The following is a 25,159-nucleotide window of genomic DNA, read 5'->3' as shown; positions in this document are numbered from 1 at the left end:
TTTTTAAATAACTTTGCCCAGCTTAGAAAGTTCTGAAACTTTGCAAAACACTATATTAGGGGATTTTTCTTCATCCCTGTGAAAAAAATTGCATGTAAATGGCTTCAAATCCCCTGCTTTTTCTCCCAGTTTATTTGCCTGCCTTTAGCTGCACTGATATCAGAACATTCTCATTTGGAGTACAGATGATGGCAGTGAAAAGGTGAACACATGTGTTTCCCGATCTGAGAGTGACAGGAGACCTGCGGCCAGTCAGGGCATTGCAGTCCAATCTTTGCATGGACCTCTGAATGCGCACTAAATCTGGGTAGAAGCTTCGACACTTAGACGAGTAGACAAGTGCTGACCCATCACTGCCATCATCTGTACTCCATATTAGTACATTATGAGATCATTGCAGCCAACGAGACTGGGGAAAAGCCGGGGTTTGTAAGACATTTTCAAGTAATGTTTTTTTTCAGGAATGAAGCTAAATAACCAAATTGATTTGCAAAGTTTTATAACTTTCCTTGCTGGAAAAAATGATAAAGAAAATTAATGCTTAGTTGCTCTAAGTTTCTGCTGCCAGGTTCCATTTAAACCTGTATGTTGGACTGGATCCTATGTGTTTGCTACTGTAGGGATATCATTTCTGAAGATGACATTTGTAGTGCACAACATAATGAAAAACCACGTTTGACCCTAATAGTAATAGTTTACCGTGACAGAGCTAGAAGACCGCAGCGTCTGATTTCTCCTACTCCTGAACTTTTTAGAAGCCCTTCACCTTCATATTAGATGGTGCAGGTTTCTTTTAGCAGTACAGGGGTTAATCTGATCACTTGAGAGGTCTTGGAAGCTTTCCTGCATTAAGGCTCTCACCTGTTCACTTTTAGCCACTCCCATCTCCTATATAATCTGGGCCCTGGCTAGCACTCATTGCCAGAGTAGCTTCATGCTGCATGGTTAGGCTACTTTCACACTAGCGTCGTGCACTGCACGTCGCTATGCGTCGTTTTGTAGAAAAAACGCATCCTGCAAAAGTACTTGCAGGATGCGTTTTTTCTCCATAGACTTGCTTTAGCGACGCAGTGCGACGCATTGACACACGTTGCAGCCGTCGTGCGATGGTTGCGTCGTGTTGCGTCGGTCTGTCGCCACCAAAAAACGTTGCATGTAACGTTTTTTGGTGCGTCGTGTCCAGCATTTCCGACCGCGCATGCGTGGCTGGAACTCCACCCCCGCCTCCCCGCACCTCACAATGGGGCAGCGGATGCGTTGAAAAACTGCATCCGCTGCCCCCGTTGTGCGGCGCAAGCACAGTATGTGTCGGTACGTCGCAACGTCGCATTGCGATGTGCGTCGTACGACGCTAGTGTGAAAGTAGCCTTAGGAGATGGTGGTTTGTTGTTGTTTGAGAAGGCTTTTGGTGGATTTATCTGAGACTGTTGCTAATTTTGTGTATGTTTATTTTCCCTCCTTCTCCTACTTTAGTTTTACCCCATCCTCCACTCCTCGGTGTTTACCTCTGTTGTTTATTTGAGTATATTTGTATGATTAGTATTTTCCTTTATCCCTGTTCGTATTACCTTGTTAGTCTGGTTGGTGTATTATGGTACACTACTACTCCCCTCTTCCCTGGGTGGGGGAAGGGTACAGACTGAGGGCGGATTAAGGAGCTAAGGCATGGCATGTGGCCCCAGCATCTTCACCATCAGGAGTAATCTGGGGAACAGGGTAAGCTAGGGCGCCCCTAGCGCTAGTGACAGGGAAAGGGCCCTTGATCCTTGGACACCTGACAACAGAGTAGCTTCTTGATTGTTTGTCCATAGGAATGAACTACATGACAGAAAATTCTCGTTTTGCTTCCTTTGTCTTTGCACAGTGAATTGTTTCTATGCAGCGGCCCAGCACGGGTATTTCTACTAATTAGTCCTGAAGATCAAGGGAGGACAGGACTAACCAGGAGAATATGTGTGCTGCAGATTTCAAGGTTTATACTTGTATTCTGCAATAAAAAGATATCTAATTACTTTTTAGCTGACTGGTTCACAAACTTGCAGCTGAGAAACTTACACAGGAGTATTTGAGAAGTTTGAGAAGTCGACAGTTTTCCTCTGTACAATTATACAACAAGCTACCAAAACAAATAATAAAAGTCAAGATAAATCCACCTACCGGAGTATTACTGCTTCTTCTTGGCAAAGAAAACATAACTGATCATTATTAAAACCATTATTTATTCTTAGTATGGTCTGAAAGTAAAATAAGAAGCAAGCCAAAGATGAAAGGCATTTTCCTTATTTTCTTAAGGGGACGTAACAAACCGTTTCAATTCGATGGGAGAGTTTAGTGGGCAAGCTCTGTGACATGACAGGGAGGAGGAGGAGGTGAGCTGCTACCATCACCTTATGTGAATGATATAAAGTGTAATCATATATTACTATCCTCCACTTTTATAGTAGAGGAGTTGTCTTATGATCATGAGATGACTTCTGACCCTACACCCGGTGTGCACATCACATCTTACTGAAGTATGAAAACTGCAATATTTCAAGATTTTTTTTTAGTTCAAGTAGTAACATTGAAAATGAAAGGGGTTGTCCACTACTTTGACAACCCCTTCTCATTCCCCATGTTTTGCCCCGTTAAAATAAAAAGACCTATACTCATCTACAGTGCCGTCAACGTTCCAATGGTGTCGGCACTTGCGTTCCCTGGGCTTGCGTGTGGTTGTTTTACGTCACATGAGCCCTAGGTCCAAACAGAACAGGCTTCACTATCCCTGCTTTGAACATCCACAGGAAGTCAGGGCTCAGGCTACGCTCTAACTTCCTCTTGATGTTCCTCTGACTTCCTCTTGAGGTTCCTCTGATTTCCTCTTGATGGTCCTCTGATTTCCTCTTGATGTTCCTCTGACTTCCTCTTGATGTTTGTTTTATCTGAAGGCGGGGAAAGTGACAAGCACACGTGAGCTTCAGGAACGCATGTGCCTACACAGGTGTAATGGCGTCGGCACGGGGTCAGTATAAGTGCTCTTATTTTAACGGGACCAAACATAGGCAATTAGAAGGGATTGTCCAAGTAGTGAATAACCCCTTAAAGAAATATTGATATTAGTCATGCACTCTCCTCTTCCATTCCTAGAATCAGGCTTCAGATTGAATCTAGTGGCATGGCCACTCCATTCACTGAATATGGAACTGATGGCAATAGCTGAGCCCTGTACTTGACTATTTCCGCCAGTTCCATAGTCTATGCATGGAGCAGCAGTGCACATGGGCAATCTTACCTCACCATGAACACTGGGGTTTAGAATGTCAATTCTAGTGATCGGAGGGCTCTTCTGGGACATCCAGTTATTAGACATGTATCACCTCTCACTTTTCATAGAGAAATTACTGGTGCTACATTGCTGTCTTGCTTTGAGCCCAACCTGTAATTGACCTACATATTCTAAAAGTTGTGTAAAAATGTGAAGAACAGAAGCAGAACGAGGTAAGTTTGGAAAGGTTACATCTGATGAGGGCTCTTCTTTCTTCTAAACTTCATCAGCTGCCTATTCCCATGGAAAATTTGCTGTTTTGTTTCGCCCGAGGGCTCTCCCTGTCCGAATCTTTATAATCCTGTCCATAACTCTTGTCACCGCACCGCTCTGAGATGCGCTCGATGCGCTGAACTTGACGGGATATCAAATACTAAGTGATCTGTGCAGAGAAGAACTCAAAGCACAATGACATCTCTTATCTCTGCTGGTGGCTTATAAATAATCTTCCCTGATGGGTAAGATCACAAGAATGGTTCTCAGCGTTTCTTCATGTCTTCTGCACCTTCTTCAGAGGTTTCATTGCTTAAATTAAAGAATTTGCCTCTGAAGCATTTGTATTGGAAGATATAAAAGTGTAAAACAAGAGTTATCCCACAGGCAACATTCAACACCTATCCATAGGATGGGAAAGTAATGTGTCATCCTGGAGGTCTGACCACTGGGACCACCACCGATTATGAAAACGAGTGTCCATGTGTGACGGACCGTAACTCCAAAGTTTGCATGTGTGACCATTGAGTTCAAGTGTTTGGACCTTCAAGATTATACATACATCACATATCTCATAGAAATGGGACAGCAACTATAGCACACGTCAAACTCTGGCCCGCAGGGAGATTATATTTGGCCCACAACACCGGCACTGACACCCATTGTGCTATGTGGGGCCAATGATTCTGTATAGATGACTATGTGAGGCCCATTATACTGTAGAATGCAGCCCTCACACACACACAACACAATATAATGCAGTCCCCCCACATACACAGTATAGTGCAGTCCCCCCACATACACAGTATAGTGCAGTCCCCCCACCTGCACAGTATAGTGCAGTCCCCCAACATACACAGTATAGTGCAGTCCCCACACATAGTATAGTATACCCCCCATGCAGTATAATGCAGCCGACACTTACACACACACAGCATAGTGCAGCCCCCTCCACATAGTATAATGCAGGTCCCCACACACACACAGTACTTACCTCTTCTGGTTCCCCGGCTGCTCTGGCTTCTGTAGAGCATCTCAGCGTCTCATCAGTTTCACTGCTGGCACACACTGAGTCAGGGGCAGAGGGGTAGTGATGGGAGAGGGAGCGTCATCTGACGCTCTCTCCTCCATCACTGCTTTCAACTGAATGTGGGGGGCGGCGCCGGGCCCCTCTTACTCACAGGCCCCATAATGGCCATGTAGTGTGCCGCTATTAGTGGCATGCCACTAATTGGGGGCCCCTGGAGGAGCAGGGGCCCCAGGCAGCTGCCTGGTCTGCCTGCTCCTAAAGCTGGCCCTGGGCACTGGTCACACATGGACCAGGGGGCCTAACAACTCACTAGTAACACAATTCACTTACTAATGGCTCAATGTTGCTTAGGCACCTCCCTATTGGTGAGGGTGCCTTTTATACAAGATGCCTCCGAGCTATTGGCTGGGGGAATTTTAGCAAGTGTGTGTTGCCTCTTTAAGAGCATTGGAGAGTGCACACACTAGGTGTTCTGCTGGAATACAGACACAGGAAGTAGGAAGAATGCTGGGGAGCACGCACCATGGCCGGGGTGGTAAGTACATTTGCATGGATGGGGAAGGGAGACCATGCAGGGGAGTCGGCATAGGTGTTACACTGCCCCCTGTATTCATTGATTAGAGCAGACCAAAAAAAAAAAACCTGGGAATACCGATGAAATATAAGATGGAACAGGCAAGAGGATATAATATTTGGTCCCTATATACTGCCTGTGTTCTCAGTGTTGGAACATGGAGGGCAATGTTGGCTTTAAATAAAGGGGTATAGGACTCTGCGTAGGGTTGCAACTAGTAGGGTAACATGAAGTTTCTTGGTCCAAAAGTACAATTTTGAACAGAGCCATCATGGGTCTTTAATAGTATTGGTCTTCTTACATTAGCCAAAAGGGACTTTTCGGGCCACCATAGGCTCGAAAGCTCTAGGTGTGACTGCAACCCCTGCACCTACTACAGTTATGGCCCCTGGTTGCCATCTCTATTACTATGCCATGAATTTTCTGAAAAGTTTTTGCTAAATTTCTGTTCTGTTTCTTTTAGATGCAATAATCTGATATTAATGATTTTCTTCAGCTCATACTACATAATTAAGTGCTGAGATTACATTAGTACGCGTCTTATCCTTGGCTAACCTGAGCAGCAGGCTTCATTTTGATGACATATTCATGAGCTTCATCATTACATCAACTCCATCTATTAACAATGCATTTTCCTGAATAGATTAATAGACTATTACAATCCTAGTTCTGTTGCCAGTGTTATAACACACAATAATTATAGATGATTAACCTAAAAGCGTACCTTTTGCTTCATACAAAACCTGTAAACAAGCACGTACTTGAAATTCCCATCCCCAACAAGTTAAAACTGCTTCAGGTGCACATATCAGTCTAATAGGTCCCGTAACTGTCAATTCTCATTCTCAATCCAATCATTTCAAGTGGTAGCGCCTCTTCATTAGCATTTTGCCAGCACCATAGGTGCTGGAGCTTCCTTTCCACTCCCTGGCCTACCATTATCCTATGATGTGTCTGTCTCAAGCTAAAACGTCACCTCTCTGTTATGCTTGACAGATAAAAAAGCAGGAGCAGAGTAACAATGATCTCATCCAACTTCTTGTACAGAGACAAAGACCCCCCTCCACGTCTTGAGCATAGACATAAACCTGCCCCCCATTTCTGGTATGTAAGGGCATGTTGAGGTCAACTCATATCCTGCATTCCTTCTTAGTAAACCGGGTACATTTTAAGTGTAACATGGTTTATTATGTAATGACGTATGTGTAATGTATAGTTGTGCATTTTTATAAGACTAGGGACAGAGTTAGGAAACTGTAGCACAAGTGTAGGATTTAGATAGAGTAGTAAGAACGATTAGAATTGAGTTTCGTATAGTAGAGGGCACTGTAGTTTCGGGAGCTAGGTAAGTTCAGTACAGAAATAGTTAAGGGTATAGGGAATTTCCCACTTGGGAGGGGTAGGAGTAGGTATAGTTGACACACTTCGTTGTTTAATGCAGCTAGTGAGTTGGATGGAGATCTATAAGCTTGATCTAGAAACGAGTTCAAAGAAGGACCAACAGTTCAGGGCCATAGGTCTGAAAGTCACACGAGTACAAGGAAACGGGAGCTGCATGAGAACGGCAGCCACTAGGTTTAGTGGAATATCCCAGAACATCCAAGCCCTACGGTCTGGAATAGGCATGGAAGAGCCATCCTTTATTTCGCCTTCGGAAGGGAAAATGGGCAGGAATCCCCATGCAAGAACTAGCTCGGGAAGTCGGGAAGCTGCAGTACCGGATGGTATGTTTCAGGTATAAAGATTGCCAGGAGAGCAAGGGACAGCACAGCTGGTAGGAACTGTGATTGGTGAGAATTATTCTGTGGTATCTGTGACTGAACTGAACTCGTGGAGAAAAGTTGATATGTTAAAATTGGACTCAGAGTCTGTTAGTCAATGTATGGTGACATCTGGAACTGGGACTGTGTGACCTGAGGAGATCTTCAATCCAAGAGTGAGTGATGTGCACTTTACACAAACCACACGACAGACAGGAAATTACTATTACTGACTACCACCCTGGCCACCTCACAGGTACAGAGACAAAGACTCACCCACTCTTTGTACATAAAACAATGCCCATCCCCACTTCATGTACATAAACAAAGACCTGCCACCACTTCCTGTAGATAGGCAAAAAAACAGCCCCGCTTCCTGTAGACAGACAACCCCCCACTTCCTGTAGACAGACGACCCCCCATTTCCTGTGGATATACAAAAAACCACCTCCACTTCTTGTACATAAACCTGTCTCCACTTCCGATCCAAAGACAAAGACTCCCCTCCACTTCCTGTACATAGACATAAACCTGCCCCCACTTCTTGTACAAAGACAAAGATTCGCCCCCTTCCTATACACAAACAAATACCCTCTACAACTTCCTATACATAAACGAAAACTCGCCCCACTTTCTGTATTTAGACAAAGACAAGCCTCCCCACTTCCTGTACATAAACAATAACCGGCAGCCACTTTCTGTACATAGACATAAACAAACCCTCACTTCCTGTACAGAAACAAAGGCCCGTCCTCCACTTTCGGTAATCTGTCTTAATGTCACTGATGCTAGGGAAGGATTACACTTGACAACAGGCAGTAAACAGCAAGTTACATAGATGGGAGACATCTTGTGGCCACTGCTTTGGAGTAAAAGGATTTGCAGATTATTTATCACATTGTCTATCAAATGAGATCAAGTTTGGGGTCTTTACTACATGGATAGACCCTCTCTTTGTTCCCTTTACATATTGCACAAGTACAGTACAGAAGTGGACTGGCTCTATAGAGAACCGAAGTACTAGCCACAGGAGTCATACACCAGGGTCATACTTGCCCATGAAGGCTTCCAAAGAGCCTCCAGTCTTGATGGGTCTCACAGCGTCATGTCGGACGCTGTTCAGACCAGGTCGTTTGACAGACAGCGGTAATTCTGCTTTTGACCACTATGTGCTCATTGGCGTCGGCTAGATTTTATCTAGCTGGTCCGGGGTTAATTTACCTGATGCTCAGATTGGAAGCTGGGCCATGCCCACTGCCTTTAAATAGTTCTCCTGAACATTGGGCGTCGCCGATTATAGCTTCTGTCTTGTGCGTTGTTATCTCGGTCTGGAGTGGTGAGCTAGAAGTTGGAGTATCGTTGCTGGTGGTGTATTTCCCTTTGTCTTATTTACTCCTTCCTATATTTGTATTTATTTTGCCCTGCGCATTTATAGTGTATTCCTGAGTGACTGTGTCGTGGTGTATATTTTCCGTTATCCTTGTCTGTTCTAACTGTGGGTATTGGTGTATGATCTTTTCACTGGGTGGTGAGTGGTGGTTTCAGCCTAGGGTTGAAACAGGAGACAGGGCGAGGGTCGAGGCCTAGACATGCACACCATCAGTGTAAACTCTAGGTAGAGGGTCAGTCAGGATTTCCCTAGTCTGAGGGAAATTGCAGGGGCCCGGGTTATTAGCTCTTGCCCACCTAGTCTCCCCGTGACATTATAATCGGCCTTTAAAAAAAAAAAAGGGGTTTCCTTTTTTTTGTTTTGTCATGGATCCCATGACTTCCATAACCCGCCAGTTGGAGGCGCTGTCCCTACAGGTCACTGAGTTGAGGGGGGCAGTGCAGCAACAGGGACTAGCAGTATCTAATGTGCAAGCTGGAGCGACAGGTAGAGTTGCTGAGCCTAAGTTTCCTTTGCCTGAAAAACTTGCTGGGGAACGCAGTAAATTTGTTTCTTTTTGTGAAGCTTGCAAACTATATTTCCGTATGCGCCCGATCTCCTCAGGTAATGAGGCTCAGCGTGTGGGCCTGGTATTGTCATTGTTAAGCGGGGATCCCCAAGAATGGGCGTTTTCTTTGCCATCTGATTGTGCTGCATTTGACTCTGTGGAGAGTTTTTTTTCCTTTCTTTCTTCTTATTTACGATGAGCCAGACAGAATGGCTCTAGCAGAATCTAAGATACGCACTTTTCGACCAGGGGGAGCGAGTTGCAGAGGATTACTGTTCTGAATTTCGTCGCTGGGCGATCGATACTCAGTGGAATGATCCAGTGCTGCGGAGTCAGCTTATTCATGGGGTTTCTGGAAGGGTTAAAAAAGCCCTTCTGATGTACGAGACTCCTACTTCTCTAGATTCCGCTATGAGTCTGGTTGTCCGCATTGATCGCCGTTTGCGTCAGGGGGAGCATGAGACACCGCCTATGGGAGAGGGTTTAGGTTCACGTGTGGTTGCTGCAGGTGAGCCCACAGAGCCTATGCAAATCGCAGGGGTGTCACATGTGAAGCGTCGAGCCCCTGAGCTCAGGAAGCAGGGAGCCTGTTTTTACTGCGTCAAGACTGGTCATTTTATTAACATCTGTCCTCTACTGTCAAAGAAAGACGCAACGGCGGAAAACTTCTAAGCTCAGAGGGTGTGGAGGAGACCAATCTGAGCTTATGTATATCCTCCATGGTGGTTTCTCAATGCATGCTCCCTGCTAAGGTTATTATCGCTGGCAGTGAGCTGCCAATTACTGTGTTTGTGGATAGTGGTTCAGCCACAAATCTCATTGATGAGGAGTTTGCGCGCACAGCAGGTTTTAGGATCGAAAAACTGCCTCATCCTATCCGTGTGGTCACCATCAATGCTGCTCCTCTCTCACAGGGGGGAGATTACTGAATTTGTGGCTGAGGTGAAACTCCACATTGGGGTTCTACATTCCGAGCAGGTTACATGTAAGGTACTCAGGAATCTTCCTGCTCAGGTGGCTTTGGGTTTTCCATGGTTGTCTATGCACAACCCGGTAATTGACTGGAAAACTCAAGACATAATTCAGTGGAGCGAATTCTGCCAGGAGAATTGCCTGGCCACATGTGTGTCTGCTGTGACTTCAAGCGTTCCGGAGTCACTTCTGGATTTTGTGGATGTGTTCTCTGAGAAGGGTTGTTCAGAGTTGCCGTCACATCGCCCCTATGACTATACTATTAGATTTAAACCAGGGGCCAAATTGCCTAAAGCAAGGATGTTTAACATCTCCGGTCCGGAGAGACAAGCATTAAAGGATTACATTGCTGAAAGTTTGAGCAAAGGGCACATCAGGCCTTCATCCTCACCTGTGGCAGCAGGGTTCTTCTTCGTGAAGAAGAAAGATGGCGGATTACGCCCGTGTTTGGATTTCAGGGAGTTGAACCAGATTACGGTTCGGGATCCATACCCTATGCCACTAATACCAGATTTGTTCAACCAGGTGGCGGGTGCTAAGTGGTTTACCAAGCTTGACCTCAGGGGGGCGTACAACCTCATAAGAGTCCGTCAAGGTGATGAGTGGAAGATGGCTTTTAATACCCCTGAGGGTCATTTTGAAAATTTGGTGATGCCATTTGGGTTGACTAACGCACCTGCAGTGTTCCAACATTTCCCCCATTCTTGTGCAGCCAGACGTGTCAAAGCCTTTTGTTGTGGAGGTCGATGCGTCTGAGGTTGGTGTGGGGGCAGTGCTGTCACAAGGCTCATCTTTGAGTGATTTGCGTCCATGCGCCTATTTCTCCAAGTAACTGTCGTCCGCCGAACGTAACTACGATATCGGCAACAGGGAGTTGTTGGCAATCACGTTGGCCTTTGAGGAATGGCAACACTTCTTGGAGGGGTCGGTATATCAGGTTACTGTTATTACCGATCATAAGAATCTGCTGTATTTGGAGTCAGCCAAGCGTCTGTCCGCCAGGCAGGCTCGCTGGGCATTGTTTTTCACGCGGTTCAATTTTGTTGTCACTTACAGACCGGGGTCTAAAAACGCTAAGGCGGATGCTCTATCCAGGTGTTTTCCGGGGGGAGAACCTCGCGAGGATCCAGTACCCATCCTCCAAAAGGGTGTTGTGATTTCGGCTCTCACTACCGAGGTTGAGGCTGAGATTGCCGAGGCTCAGGAGGAGGTACCATCTGAGCTTCCCATCAACAAATCTTTTGTACCGCTTCATCTCCGCCTAAAGGTTTTGGCGGAGCATCATGATGCTGTCCTGGCTGGCCACCCAGGGGTTAGAGGTACCTTGGAGTTGGTGTCACGTCGGTTTTGGTGGCCCAAGATCTGACAGGACGTGGTCTCATACGTGTCAGCTTGTACCACGTGCGCTAGGGCTAAGACTCCCCGCTCCCGTCCTGTTGGCACACTACTTCCTCTTGAGGTACCTAGTAAGCCATGGACGGAAATCTCCATGGATTTCATCACTGATTTGCCCTCATCAGCTGGAAACACGGTCATCTTGGTGATTGTTGATCGGTTTTCAAAAATGTCGCACTTTGTGTCTTTGCCTTCGTTGCCTAACGCTAAGACTCTGGCTCAGGTATTTGTGCAGGAGGTGGTCAGACTTCATGGGCTTCCGTCTGACATCGTGTCTGATAGGGGTACTCAGTTTGTGGCAAAATTTTGGAAAGCATTTTGCTCACGGCTGGGGATCAAGTTGTCTCATTCTTCGGCATTTCATCCTCAGTCAAATGGTCAGACTGAGCGTATGAACCAAAATTTGGAACAGTACTTACGCTGCTTTGTCTCTGATAACCAGGAGGAGTGGTCTACGTTCCTTCCTTTGGCTGAGTTTGCCATCAATAATCACCGCCAGGAGTCGTCTGGGGAGTCTCCGTTTTTTTGTGTTTACGGGCTACATCCTCAATTTTGTACTTTGAGTCAGGGGGGCTCTTCCGGCGTTCCGGAGGAGGACCAGTTAGGAGCACAATTGTCATCAGTCTGGAGGAGAGTTAAACAGCGCCTGTTGAGTGTGGGTGCTAGGTACAAACGTGTGGCTGACAGTAGGCGTGTGCCAGGTCTGGACCTGAGTGTGGATGACTGGGTGTGGTTATCCACAAAACACATAAGACTCAAAATACCATCCCTCAAATTGGGTCCACGGTTTATTGGTCCATTTAGGGTCACCGCCGTCATTAATCCAGTAGCGTACCGATTGGAGCTTCCTACGGTGTATAAGATACACAACGTGTTCCACAGGTCTCTTTTAAAGAAGGTGGTGGGTTCTGTGGACGCGGCGCCTATCCCACCTCCAGTCTTGGTGGATGGTAATTTGGAGTTTGAAGTCTCCAAGGTGGTTGACTCTTGTGTAGTGCGACGCACTTTACAGTACTTGGTACACTGGCGTGGTTATGGGCCTGAGGAGAGGTCCTGGGTACCAGCCTTGGACATTCATGCGGATTGGCTGGTCAGGTTTTTTCACCGTCGCCATCCGGACAAGCTGGGTCCTATAAGCCGTGAGGGCCCTGGGGTCCCTCGTAGAAGGCGGGGTACTGTCATGTCGGACGCTGTTCAGACCAGGTCATTTGACAGACAGCAGTAATTCCGCTTTTGACCACTATGTGCTCATTGGCGTCAGCTAGATTTTATCTAGCTGGTCCGGGGTTAATTTACCTGATGCTCGGATTGGAAGCTGGGCCATGCCCATTGCCTTTAAATAGTTCTCCTGAACATTGGGCGTCACCAATTATAGCTTCTGTCTTGTGCGTTGTTATCTGGAGTGGTGAGCTAGAAGTTGGAGTATCGTTGCTGGTGGTGTATATTTCCCTTTGTCTTATTTACTCCTTCCTATATTTGTATTTATTTTGCCCTGCGCACTTATAGTGTATTCCTGAGTGACTGCGGCGTGGTGTATATTTTCCGTTTTCCTTGTCTGTTCTAACTGTGGGTATTGGTGTATGATCTTTCACTGGGTGGTGAGCGGTGGTTTCAGCCTAGGGTTGAAACAGGAGACAGGGCGAGGGTCGAGGCATAGACATGCACACCATTAGTGTAAACTCGAGGGTCAGTCAGGATTGGTGTATGATCTTTCACTGGGTGGTGGGCGATGGTTTCAGCATAGGGTTGAAACAGGAGACAGGGCGAGGGTCGAGGCATAGACATGCACACCATTAGTGTAAACTCGAGGGTCAGTCAGGATTGGTGTATGATCTTTCACTGGGTGGTGGGCGATGGTTTCAGCATAGGGTTGAAACAGGAGACAGGGCGAGGGACGAGGCATAGACATGCACACCATTAGTGTAAACTCGAGGGTCTGTCAGGATTTCCCTAGTCTGAGGGAAATTGCAGGGGCCTGGGTTATTAGCTCTTGCCCACCTAGTCTCCCCGTTACACACAGGTCCAGCAGAAGACAACACTAATGGTGGTTGTAGGGTCAATCACCTGCCACTGGGGTCTATTTCTTAGTGACAGATATACAAATATCTTATACATCTTACTGCATTGGACTGGACTATCCCACTGTTATAGCGCCACGCCCTATTGGAGCTACTACACCATCTGCTCAAGGAATTAAGCTATGCTGTCACAAACCATTAAGTTGTAAAGATCAGAAACATTAAAAACAGTCTTTAGGAGGAATTATTTTCTAAAAGCACATCTAATCCTAGTTATACATGGGTGCTGATCGCATTTATACATAGATCCATAAAAGTGGAACTCCCCTTTAAGTAACAGGACATTCTTCTTGATTATTGCTGTCCTGGTTTTTCCTCATTACTCACAGTGGGTGGGAAGCTATTTTATCTATGTATGGAAATAGAAGAACAGTATTTTCTTACATTGTCACAATGGAGGTACATTAGTCACTTGGGTCAGTATTTAAAGTGACAGTAAGACTTACAATTAGGGGCCCCCTGTTGTTTTCCCGATACTTATTCTGGTAGAAGATGTAGACGACGGTGGCGGCCAGAGAGTAGAGGAAGGCGAAGACGGCAATTGTCACAAAGAACTCAGCCGAAGAAGAAAAATCTCCTATCAGCGAGAGATTTTCTTTCCTCTTCCCTTGACATGTGGGGACATCAAAATTCACCTGATGCAACCTGAAAAACAGAAGAACACAATTCACAGACGAGACTCAAATGCCACGAGGAGCAGAGGCATTTCTGATTCAATTACGCCTATTGCATTATTTGGTTCATACAGCGAGGGGCTTAAATATTTTATAGGGCAATGGAGGCGCCTATTATTGGCCCAAATGTTACTCTTATAACAAAGCCGTGTTTTGTCTGTATGACACTCACAAAAAGGATAATTAGGTTACATTCTCATTAAAGTAATGGCCGGGAGACATTTTAGCCTTGAATAAGAGGCTTTTTGTACGATTTTTTTTATTTTGTTCGGTTGAAGATTTAACCAGAACAGGATTAATTTATTTTGGGGAAAATAAAAACTTTCAGAAGCCTATTCCTAATGGAAATGTGTCATCGAAAAACGACCTATTGTTTAACTTAAGATTTTTTTCTTAAACGTAGTGTTTGGGGATGCTTTTTATTTTCCATATTATAATCTTTATTAAAAATAAAATGAGGAAGCTTACAATTTTCACACCGGCCACTGAGGCTTTTTTTAACACTCTACCTTTCTGTTACTTGAGAAAATTTACATGAACATTAGCAGCAATAAACGGACCCCAACTCTATCTTTTGTATTGAAGCATCTAATGAGCGTGTGCAAAGGTCATTGTGAAGGGTGGAGGGGAGCTGTGACATCATCTACAACACACATACACAGTTCCTCTTCCATCTCCAAGCAGGGATGCCAACATACTCAATGCCGCGGTCACGTCCTGTCACTCGGCATGCCCCACTCCCTACTTCTTGCTCCTGTGCAGACCACACTGTGTTCTCGGTGCGCCTAGGCGCACCCTCCCTGTTGTAAAAAGGGCAGCGCATGCACTGTGTTAATTGGCTGGGAGGCATTTCGCATAAAAGGCACCCTCCCCAGTAGGGAGGTGCCAAAGCAAATTGTCCCGCCCACAGGCGGCACACTTGGTTTGTGAACCCACTGTACCACCAGATTTGTAAAAACATGGAATGATCTTTCGAAAGGTAAATCGTCATCTCTTGTGTATGGCCAGCAAAACTTCTTGTTCTTTTACTATGAGTTTCCAGCAGACTCCTTATCATCAAGGCCAGAATTACAGTGACAGAATACACTGCTATACACAGATGATAACACAGGATCCACCAATCAGCTTAATGATGTAGTAATTCCCAGGAGCGGCCGAGCTGACCTCCATGTGAACGGTGAACGGGCTACATGAATAATGTAATCACATTACATGAATAAACGAGTAAATAAAATAATAAAGATAATAAAGATAACAAGAAATGAAAAGGAACAAGAGTCATAAAATACAAAACCTATCGACCCCTTACAGTCCAGATCCCAACATTAGAGCTTCGGGGGCCAAAATCGGACATACACAATCGGCATTTCTCCTGACGATCAGTCGGCGTCCACCCGATTCATTATGTATTTGTACTTTTCTTGCCTGTTTTATATACTTTTTTGCCTGTTTTATATACTTTTATGCCTGTTTTTAATTCTCATTTTTTTTTTAAGTCTATTTTATATGTGTTCCTCTTGTATTTATTGTAATGATCATTGTGGATGAGGTTTCCATATGTTTTTGGCCAATTTATCATTTGCGACTTTTTTTTTAAAAAAAAGTAACAAATATACTTTCCGTAATATTCAGCTTGGAATATTTTGGTGTGCAAAATTTTGAAACATTTTACATTAAAAAGTTCCAAAAAAAGATTAATGACGAAAAAAGAGAACATTTTTGATTTTGCGCAAATTCATGAGCCTCGTGTGCCATTTTGAAGAATTTGGAGCAAAAAGGTTAATAAATACCATAAGACAAAAAAAAAAAAAAGGAAAAGTGACTTTAATAAAAAATCACACATGATGGGTCGGCAACCCAGTAGCATAGCTACTGATGGGGGGAGCAGAGAGTGCGGTCACCCCATGCCCTCCATTGTGAGAGGCCACCGGAAACTATGGTGCCCTTAGTGCGGTCGGCAAGCGCAGTTAAGCTCTAAAGTAGAGCAGGAAGACATGATCTCCCTGCACTGCCGCACTCCGTTTTGTAGACAGCAGGTTGCTTTGAGCCTGTGCTCCGGCGCCGACGCACGTGCAGGACGTCAGAGTCTGCTAGTCCTGTGCGTGTGTAAGAGGGTGGTGCTGTTATGCACAGTAAGGAACACACTGTCACTTTAAGAGACTGCACCCCCTTGTCTGGTGTGAGATGGAATGTTCTGCTTTTCCCCTGCTTTAGGCTGTGATGATGAACTGCCCTAGCTTGAGGGGAGGAGTTGAGCCTGGACTGCGTGTGGAAGAAGAAGTTTCCAGAGGGAACTGAGAGAACTGTGTGCTGGTCTGTCTGCAAGGAAGAGTCGTTGGCTACAAGAAATATCACACAGCTTGAGACGAACTGCGTTTGTTAAATAGACTTTCCCGGTTACAGCAAAGAGTGGCTGTTCTGCGCTGGTTTGTGAAGCCACGAAGATACTTGAAAGGGGACTTACAGTTTCCAGGAGCAAGGAGAAGACCACGCTTTGCAGAGCCGATAGGAATCCGTGCGCACCACCGTTTTGGACTTCTGGGGCCCCCTGGGACTGGACCTGTGTCCCCAACATCACCGTGAGTCTGTTCCTGCCTGGTGCACCAGTTAGGGCATAGTGCAGGCTTCAGTAGTTAGAGCACGGTAGCTGTGTGGCCTGAGTAGTAAAGGCCAGGGAGGCTATGTGCAGAGTAGCATCGATATATGTTTCATTGTGTACAGTTGCTTGTGAGATAGATTTTGAGTTTGTAATTGTTGAAGTACCGTGCTGTTATACAGACAAGTCGACTCATGTGCATTATCTTTTGCTATTGTAAATTCCTGTTTGCACCTTCCTTGTCCCTTTCATCCCCTGTCTCCCAATAAATCTACCCTTTGTTGTTTGCACCTCGTCTGGTGTACAGTAGTCTTCCTGCACTGTGGTGGTCCCCGGGCCATCGCTTCAAGTGGCGCTGTCAGCAGGGTACTGTCAACAAGATGGAGGCAGCAGACAGCAATGGCGGGAATGCTAACATTAATGGGGATGCTGTGGGCATTGGTGGAACCCCTGCAAGGACACTCCCTATGGGCACCATATTTAGTGTGCTCCCAAAATTTGACGGCAAGAATATGCCACTGTCCGACTGGGTGTCCCGGCTGCAATGCACCCTGAAGATTTATAACATAAGCCCAGACCTTGAAGTGGACATTGCTTTAACTGCCCTAGAGGGGGAAGCCCGCAGAAACGTCTGCCTACAACCAGAACTCATCCGCAGCACCCTGAAGGAGCTAGTGAAGTTCCTGGAAGAGATCTACGGTGAGACTGCTAGCGTGGGACATCTTCGCGCCAAATTTTTCTCTAGGCTGCAGCGGGAAGAAGATGGAATTTCTCAGTATGCAACAGTACTGCAAGAAGTGTTCGAAGAGGTGCAGAGAAAGGAAGCGGATGGACTTGGCGGCATGGGCTCTAAAGACCGGATACTCCGGGAGCAATTAATTCTGGGACTACACAGTACATCCTTGAGGCGAGCACTGTCAGAACGGGTCCGGGCAGACCCGGCCCTTACGTTTCGTCAAGTCCTGGCGGAAACAGTGGCCCGAAGTAAAGAAGAAAGCTATGCGTCTGGAGTGATGCGTGTCCAGGGCGCCAATGCCAGAGGGGACCCAAACCATCAAGAAGTGCTGGTCCAGGTAGTGCAAGATTTGCAGCGGTCCCTTGTGAACGTACAAGAAAAACTGACCCAGATGGAGCGAAGAGTGGGGGAACTACAAGAAACTGACCCACCATACTCATACAACCATTCTTCGGCCCGATCGACAAGGGATCAGTGGGAACAAGCCCCCTCCCGTCAGACATCGGCGGCCCGAGGACAGGCTGGAAGTACCCCTCGGCGAGGGGGAGGCGTTCAATGCTGGGAGTGTAGAGGACGGGGGCACCTTGCCAGAGACTGTCGGAACTATACTCAAGGCCAGTGGAAGCCGCCGTTAAACTACCAACCCCCGCAGTAGTGCGGCACTCTGCTGGGGAGGCGAGAAGAGAGGCTGCTCCATATCATAACGAACACTTGATCGCTGGGAGCCCCATCCTACGTGCTGAATTTGAAGGAGTTCTGGTGGATTGCCTGGTAGATACCGGGTCACAAGTGACAACGATGCCAGAAGCGTACTTCAAGCAGCATTTCCAGGACCTGGCCAAGCCAGAAAAAGAGACATTGATCCGGTTGTTTGCTGCCAACCAACAACCGATCCCGGTCACAGGGGTCGTGTGGATAAATATTCGAATTTGTGGCCAAGAAGTTGGGAGAAAAGGGATCCTGCTAGTCCCCGAGCCTATCAAGAAAGATGTGCCTGTAGTACTGGGAATGAATATCCTACGTGAACTCGATCAGATTATGTTTACCAAACGGGGACCTGGATATTGGAAGAAGGCTACCCCACATAAGCCTACTCAAGAAGCCCTTCAACGACTGATCCGCGTCTGTGGGACGCAGAAGAGTGTGCCATCTTATCAGACGGTAGGGGTCATCCGGGCTCCTGGGAAAGAACCTGTAATCCTACCTCCCGAGCAAGAAACTATAGTGTACCTCCCAGTGGGGACTCACCGCAACCTTGATGGGTTGGAAGTGGTTGTTCAGCCTGTGGTAGGTGGAGGAGTGGATCAAGAAGTCATGATAGCTCGTACGATAGCTGTGGTCCAGCGAGGACATGTCCCCATAGGAGCTTTGAATGTGAGCCCCAGGGAGGTCGCCTTGCCACAAGGGACAGATCTGGCCCTGGTGTACCTGCATAAGGGTGAAGTGGTGAGTCAGAAGGAGATGTCTTTATCACCGAAAGAAGGCGTGGGGTGGACCCTAGCAGTTGCTGCGGAAGACGAAGAGACACCATCCCCGGAGTGGAGTGGACGGGTCATCCTTGAGCAAATGGAAGTGGATGTGAAGGCTATGGGCCCTGAGCGTGTGCAAGCGATAGAAACTATGCTGTGGAAGAATCAGGCCGCATTCACCCGTCATGCCGAAGATTTCGGCTGTACTGAAGCTATCACGCATGAGATCCCGACTGGGGAAGCTCGTCCAATTCGAGAACGATACCGGCAGATCCCGCCCAAAATGTACCAAGAGGTGAAAACATTACTGAGGCAGATGCTGGATTCAGGAGTGGTGCAGAGTAGTCAGAGCCCTTGGGCAGCCCCGGTGGTGCTCGTCAAGAAAAAGGACGGGACCATCCGGTTCTGTGTAGATTACAGAAAACTCAATGCCTGCACTGTTCGAGACTCGTATCCGTTGCCCCGCATCGAGGAATCCTTGACAGCGTTGGGGAAAGCCAACTACTTCTCCACCCTGGACCTAGCAAGCGGATATTGGCAAGTAGCCGTGGCAGAGAAAGACAGAGAGAAAACTGCCTTCATCCTCCCTATGGGACTGTTCGAGTTTAACCGGATGCCCTTCGGGCTCTCCAATGCTCCAGGCACCTTTCAACGGCTGATGGAAAAGTGTTTGGGAGATTTAAATTTCGAGGCTACCCTGATCTATCTGGATGACATCATTGTGTTTTCATCCTCTTTCGAAGACCACCTTGCCCGGCTTGGACAGGTACTCGGAAGATTGCGTGCTCATAACCTGAAGTTGAAGCCAAAGAAATGCCACCTCTTCAAGAGGGAGATCGAGTACCTGGGTCACATTGTGTCACAAGATGGAGTTCTACCCTCGCCAGAAAAAGTGGCTGCTATCCAGAAGTGGCCAGTCCCTCAAACAGTGAGAGAACTCCAGGCCTTCCTGGGACTCACGGGTTACTACCGTCGGTTTGTTAAAGACTTCGCGAAGATGGCCGGTCCTCTCAATGAGTTGCTGAGGGGGACCGCTGGAGTGCCGAAGACCCAGCGCATCCCCTGGGCACAGGGACAACACGAGGCCTTCCAGGCTATAAAGAGTGCCCTTACTTCGGCCCCGATTTTGGCCTACGCAGACTTCGATCAACCGTTCCTGTTGTACACTGATGGTAGCCTACATGGACTCGGTGCCGTACTTTCTCAGATACCGGATGGACATGAGAGAGTCATCGGGTATGCTAGCAGGTCCCTGCGAGACAGCGAAAGAAACCCTCACAATTACAGCTCCTTCCGGTTAGAGCTCCTGGCTCTGGTGTGGGCCATGACAGAAAAGTTTGCAGGCTTCCTGACAGGTACAAAAATTCAAGTTCGAACAGACAATAATCCCCTGGCCCACCTTGAGAATGCTAAACTGGGGGCCTTAGAACAACGGTGGATGGCTCGCCTGGCCAAGTTCGACTTTACTATCCGCTATCGCTCTGCTACCGAAAACGCAAATGCGGATGGGCTGTCCAGAGTGCCTGTGGAGACTCCAGTGGGGGATCTTGATGAACAACTCGAAGAGGAGGAAACCCCAGACTTTAATAAGTTCAAGCCCCCAATGGTTGTGGCCCAGTCAAGAAGGGAGGCCTGCGCATTACCTCGGTCCCTGGGAAGAACCAATGAAGAATGGGGACACGTTCAGGATGAAGACGAAGGGCTGAGACAGATGAAATGGTGGGTAACGCAAAAGCGGAAGCCTGGCAAACAAGAGAGAGATAATCTGGACTCCGAAACGAGGAGTGTGTTGCACCAGTGGGATAGACTGGAAGTGAGAGAGTCAGTACTATATCGTAAGAAGCAACAGCCAAAAGATATGGAAGTAAGGTGGCAAGTGGTCATCCCAGGAAGAATGGCTCAAGAAATAGCTAAAGAAGCCCATGAATTCGGAGCGCACTTTGGCTCCACAAAGACCTACCAATGGTTGCAGCGGCATGTCTATTGTCCTCGGTTGGAGCTTGTGGTGGAAGAGGTTTGCCGGCAGTGTCGAGTATGTGACCTCATTAAGAGTACTGAACAGAGGGCACCCATCCAGACCATACAAACTAGGGAGCCGCTGGAAGTCTTGATGATCGACTACCTCCTCGTGGGACACTCGGCCCGGGGGCTGCAATATTGTTTGGTGATGACCGATCATTTCTCTAAGTTCGCAGTAGTCACTCCGACTAGAGACCAGACTGCGGAATCGGCGGCGCGAGCCACCTGTCAAAATTTCATCCGGGTGTATGGGTGCCCAAAGCGCATCCACTCCGATCAAGGCGCATGTTTCCAAGGCAAGGTGATGGAAGAATTGTATCGCCTGTATGGCATCGAGCGGTCCCGGACCACTCCTTATCACCCGCAAGGCAATGGAGCTTGCGAACGCTTCAACAGAACCTTGCTTCAGATGCTGAGAACCTTGGAGGAAGATAAGAAGGTATGTTGGCCAGACTATCTGCCGGAATTGGTCTGGACCTACAACAATCGGGTCCACTCCACCACGGGTTACACCCCCTATCTACTGTTGTTTGGAAGAGCTGGACGAGAGATCATTGAGCTGAATCTGGAACAGCCAGAGGAGCTGATGGCGCGAAATGTCACCTCATGGGTGAAAGAGCATCGACAACGTTTGCAAACGATACGGCGGTTGGCAGGTCAGCAACTGCAAGCAAAAGAACATACAGCCCGCAAACCGACTCAAGAGTTACCGCTCCAACCTGGAGACCGAGTATTGGTCAGAGAGAAATGCCCCAAGGGAAAACCAAGTGAGACATGGGAAGTCCAGCCGTACAAGGTTATCAAGAGAGTGTATGCTAACGGCCCTGTCTACAAGGTACAGATTGAGAATGGGGCATCCGCCCCTAGAGTACTTCACAGAAATATGCTGCGGCCTTGCCGGTCTGAGGTCTGTTCTACGCCATTGTCGCCTGAAGGCGCCACTCCACTTCCTGAATCTGTCATGCCTGATGGCCAAATGGATGAGGAGTGGTGGACCGTCCCTGACACAGTAGGGGGTCCTCAGCCGCCCAGAAACGGTAATCCCATGGATGTACCAGTGCCGCCATGTGAGGATGAGACCAGACAAGAACTCACAATGTCCCCTGCAACAAGTGTCCCTCTGGAAGATAGTCAAGCCTTGCCTGACAGCCAAGAGCTTCAGAGATCCCAGAGGTCTAATGCAGGGGTTCCACCAGTCCGATATGTAGAACAGTGTGCTCTGTCTGTTTGTATACCTTTGTTGTCTCCTCCATTATACTTTTACCCTGAAGCTGTGATGGCCGAGGACGACCATCATTAAGAAGGGAGGCACGTAAGAGGGTGGTGCTGTTATGCACAGTAAGGAACACACTGTCACTTTAAGAGACTGCACCCCCTTGTCTGGTGTGAGATGGAATGTTCTGCTTTTCCCCTGCTTTAGGCTGTGATGATGAACTGCCCTAGCTTGAGGGGAGGAGTTGAGCCTGGACTGCGTGTGGAAGAAGAAGTTTCCAGAGGGAACTGAGAGAACTGTGTGCTGGTCTGTCTGCAAGGAAGAGTCGTTGGCTACAAGAAATATCACACAGCTTGAGACGAACTGCGTTTGTTAAATAGACTTTCCCGGTTACAGCAAAGAGTGGCTGTTCTGCGCTGGTTTGTGAAGCCACGAAGATACTTGAAAGGGGACTTACAGTTTCCAGGAGCAAGGAGAAGACCACGCTTTGCAGAGCCGATAGGAATCCGTGCGCACCACTGTTTTGGACTTCTGGGGCCCCCTGGGACTGGACCTGTGTCCCCAACATCACCGTGAGTCTGTTCCTGCCTGGTGCACCAGTTAGGGCATAGTGCAGGCTTCAGTAGTTAAAGCACGGTAGCCGTGTGGCCTGAGTAGTAAAGGCCAGGGAGGCTATGTGCAGAGTAGCATCGATATATGTTTCATTGTGTACAGTTGCTTGTGAGATAGATTTTGAGTTTGTAATTGTTGAAGTACCGTGCTGTTATACAGACAAGTCGACTCATGTGCATTATCTTTTGCTATTGTAAATTCCTGTTTGCACCTTCCTTGTCCCTTTCATCCCCTGTCTCCCAATAAATCTACCCTTTGTTGTTTGCACCTCGTCTGGTGTACAGTAGTCTTCCTGCACTGTGGTGGTCCCCGGGCCATCGCTTCACGTGCGCCGATGCCATGACAGAGCGTTGGTGCAGGCGGGCCTTGGCGATGGACTCGTCAGGATCCTGGATTAGGTGAGTATAGGATGTTTTTTATTTTGATTAAAACTTATGGGGGCATCATAAACAATGGGGGATCCCGAAACAGTGAGGGGGCCCTCAGACATTATAGGGACTACTGTGAGGTCCCTTATAAAGTTTAGAGGACATTATACAGCTTAGGCACCAATGTGGGGGCAGTTATACAGTCTGGGGGCTAATGTGGGGGCCAATATACAGCGTGGAAGCTAATGTGGGGGCCATTATACAGGTTTTTGGCTAATGTGGAGGCACTTATACAGTTTGGGCTTAATACAGTAGCCATTATTTGGTGTGGAAGCAGTTTGAGGGCTAATGTGGGGGCCATTATAGAGTTTGGTGGCTAATGTGATGACCATTATACAGTTTGGGGCCTTCTGTGGGGGCAATGATACAGTGTGGTGATTACACTGGGGGCCCTTATACAGTGTGGGGCTCTCATACATCGTAGGGACATCTGTGGGGGTCCTCATAAAGTGTGGGAGCCATTATACTGCACGGTAGCTAATGTGGGGAATATTATACAGCATTGGAGCTAATGTTGGGTCCATTTTACAGTTTGGGGCTTACTGACGGGGCCATTATACAGTGTGGGAGCTAATGCGGAGGCCATTATATGGTTTGAGGGCTAGTGTGAGGACTACTCTGGAGGCCATTATACAGTGTGGGTTCTACTTTGAGGACCATTATACTGTGTGATGACTTCTGTGGGAGTCATGATACTGTGTTTTGGGGAATCAGTGGGGATGTCATACTATGTATAGAGGAGCTGTGGGGGTATCATAATGTGTGTAGAGGAGCTGAGGGGATATCGTACTGTATATGGAGGAGCGGTGGGGGTATCATTCTATGTATAGAGGAGCTGTGGGGACATCATACCCTGTATAAGGGACCTGGAGAGACCCAGTGGACATTATTAAATGTTAAGTGGCCACTTAAGAAGCATTATTGTTATAGGGGCACTCAGAGTATTGTAGCCGTCAAAGGGGCAAAATGTGGCACTGTTTTCTAGGGCATTTTCACACGGCATTAATATTTTTTAGGGTTAAATTTTACTATTTAGAGGGCACAAAGAAGGCATTATTACTATGTAAGGGGCACAGTGGGGGCATTACTACGTGGCACGCTAAGAGGAGCGCTGTAATTGTGCCAAACAGCAGGTGCAGTAATAAGGACACATATGGCACCGGCTCAGTATTGGAGTAGGAGATTGTGTAGGTTGGGAATAGATGGGAACGTGGCTCGATATGTGAGAAGTCAGATGTGTCTTTGTTGTAATCCCTGCACATGAGTCCTGGCTGGAGAAGTTGTCATGTCGGTCTGGGCCAGATAGAAAAGACGGGAAAAGTGAACGACTCCACTAGAAAGTAAGTCAGCGATAAGTCACTATCTATAACTGCACTGTAATCTCTTATGTGTTCTGCAGGACTGGTATCTACCGCTATATGGTCACTATGTGGTGGTTATATCAGTACGCCACCATAGTTGTAATCAGGGTTACCAGTTAGGGGCCCACTCAGATGCTTGCCTTCCCCGAGCTGAACCCCTAGCTTTGCCTCTGGTGTGCCTCTTCATGTTTTTGTTCACTCTGCCTCCCAAAAAAAAAGAATAAGTGGCCACAAATTCCTATACAGCCCAAACTGGTGCCAATAAAAACTGCAACTCCTCCTGATAAAGTGCAGAAAGGTAATGATAAACTTCCATGTAGACTTCAGAGAGATGGCACAGATTTCTCCTGACACTGGTTTATATCCTCATTATTGATCCTCCTATATTACAAGGGCAGCAATTGTTCCTAATCATTTAGATGTGAATTATATCTATGCCTCAATCTAAGCCTCAGTGCATTATTGCACTCCGTGCATCGGCTTTTAAAAGGATTCGCAGCTGATTGTTCCAGACAGGTTTATATCACATTTATATATTGCCAATTCCCTTCTGAGCTTGTGAATTAAAATGCTTACATGGCATTCATTCTCTTTACTGTCTGAAATATTACACATCCAAAACTAGGTTTTATATTACTCCGTCTACCCAATTATTTGTCATGGGTTTGACAATGAAAAATGAAAATTCTATTTTGCTGCTATAATACGACCTAATCCTATTGTTATAAAAAGTTGTATATTGTAATTGCAGCTTGAAGGGATCTTCCCGTTATGTCACCTTTGGATAT

The 25,159-nt window shown here is 47.0% G+C and overlaps 1 protein-coding gene across 2 annotated transcripts in view; it reads right to left on the bottom strand.

The window, feature by feature from the left end:
• The window catches only part of SYNPR (synaptoporin), a 187,270-nt gene that overhangs the window by 33,407 nt on the left and 128,704 nt on the right, over positions 1-25,159 (bottom strand). For both annotated transcript variants that reach the window (XM_077275882.1, XM_077275883.1), the window contains one exon: positions 13,710-13,908. In XM_077275882.1, coding sequence (XP_077131997.1) covers positions 13,710-13,908 — 199 coding nt within the window. The remainder of the gene's footprint in view (positions 1-13,709; positions 13,909-25,159) is intronic.

This window comes from Ranitomeya variabilis, chromosome 8 (assembly GCF_051348905.1).
Source record: "Ranitomeya variabilis isolate aRanVar5 chromosome 8, aRanVar5.hap1, whole genome shotgun sequence".
In the NCBI taxonomy this organism is placed as follows: domain Eukaryota; kingdom Metazoa; phylum Chordata; class Amphibia; order Anura; family Dendrobatidae; genus Ranitomeya; species Ranitomeya variabilis.
Note: the sequence above shows the minus strand (reverse complement) of the source record. Positions and strands in the feature narration are given on the sequence as shown.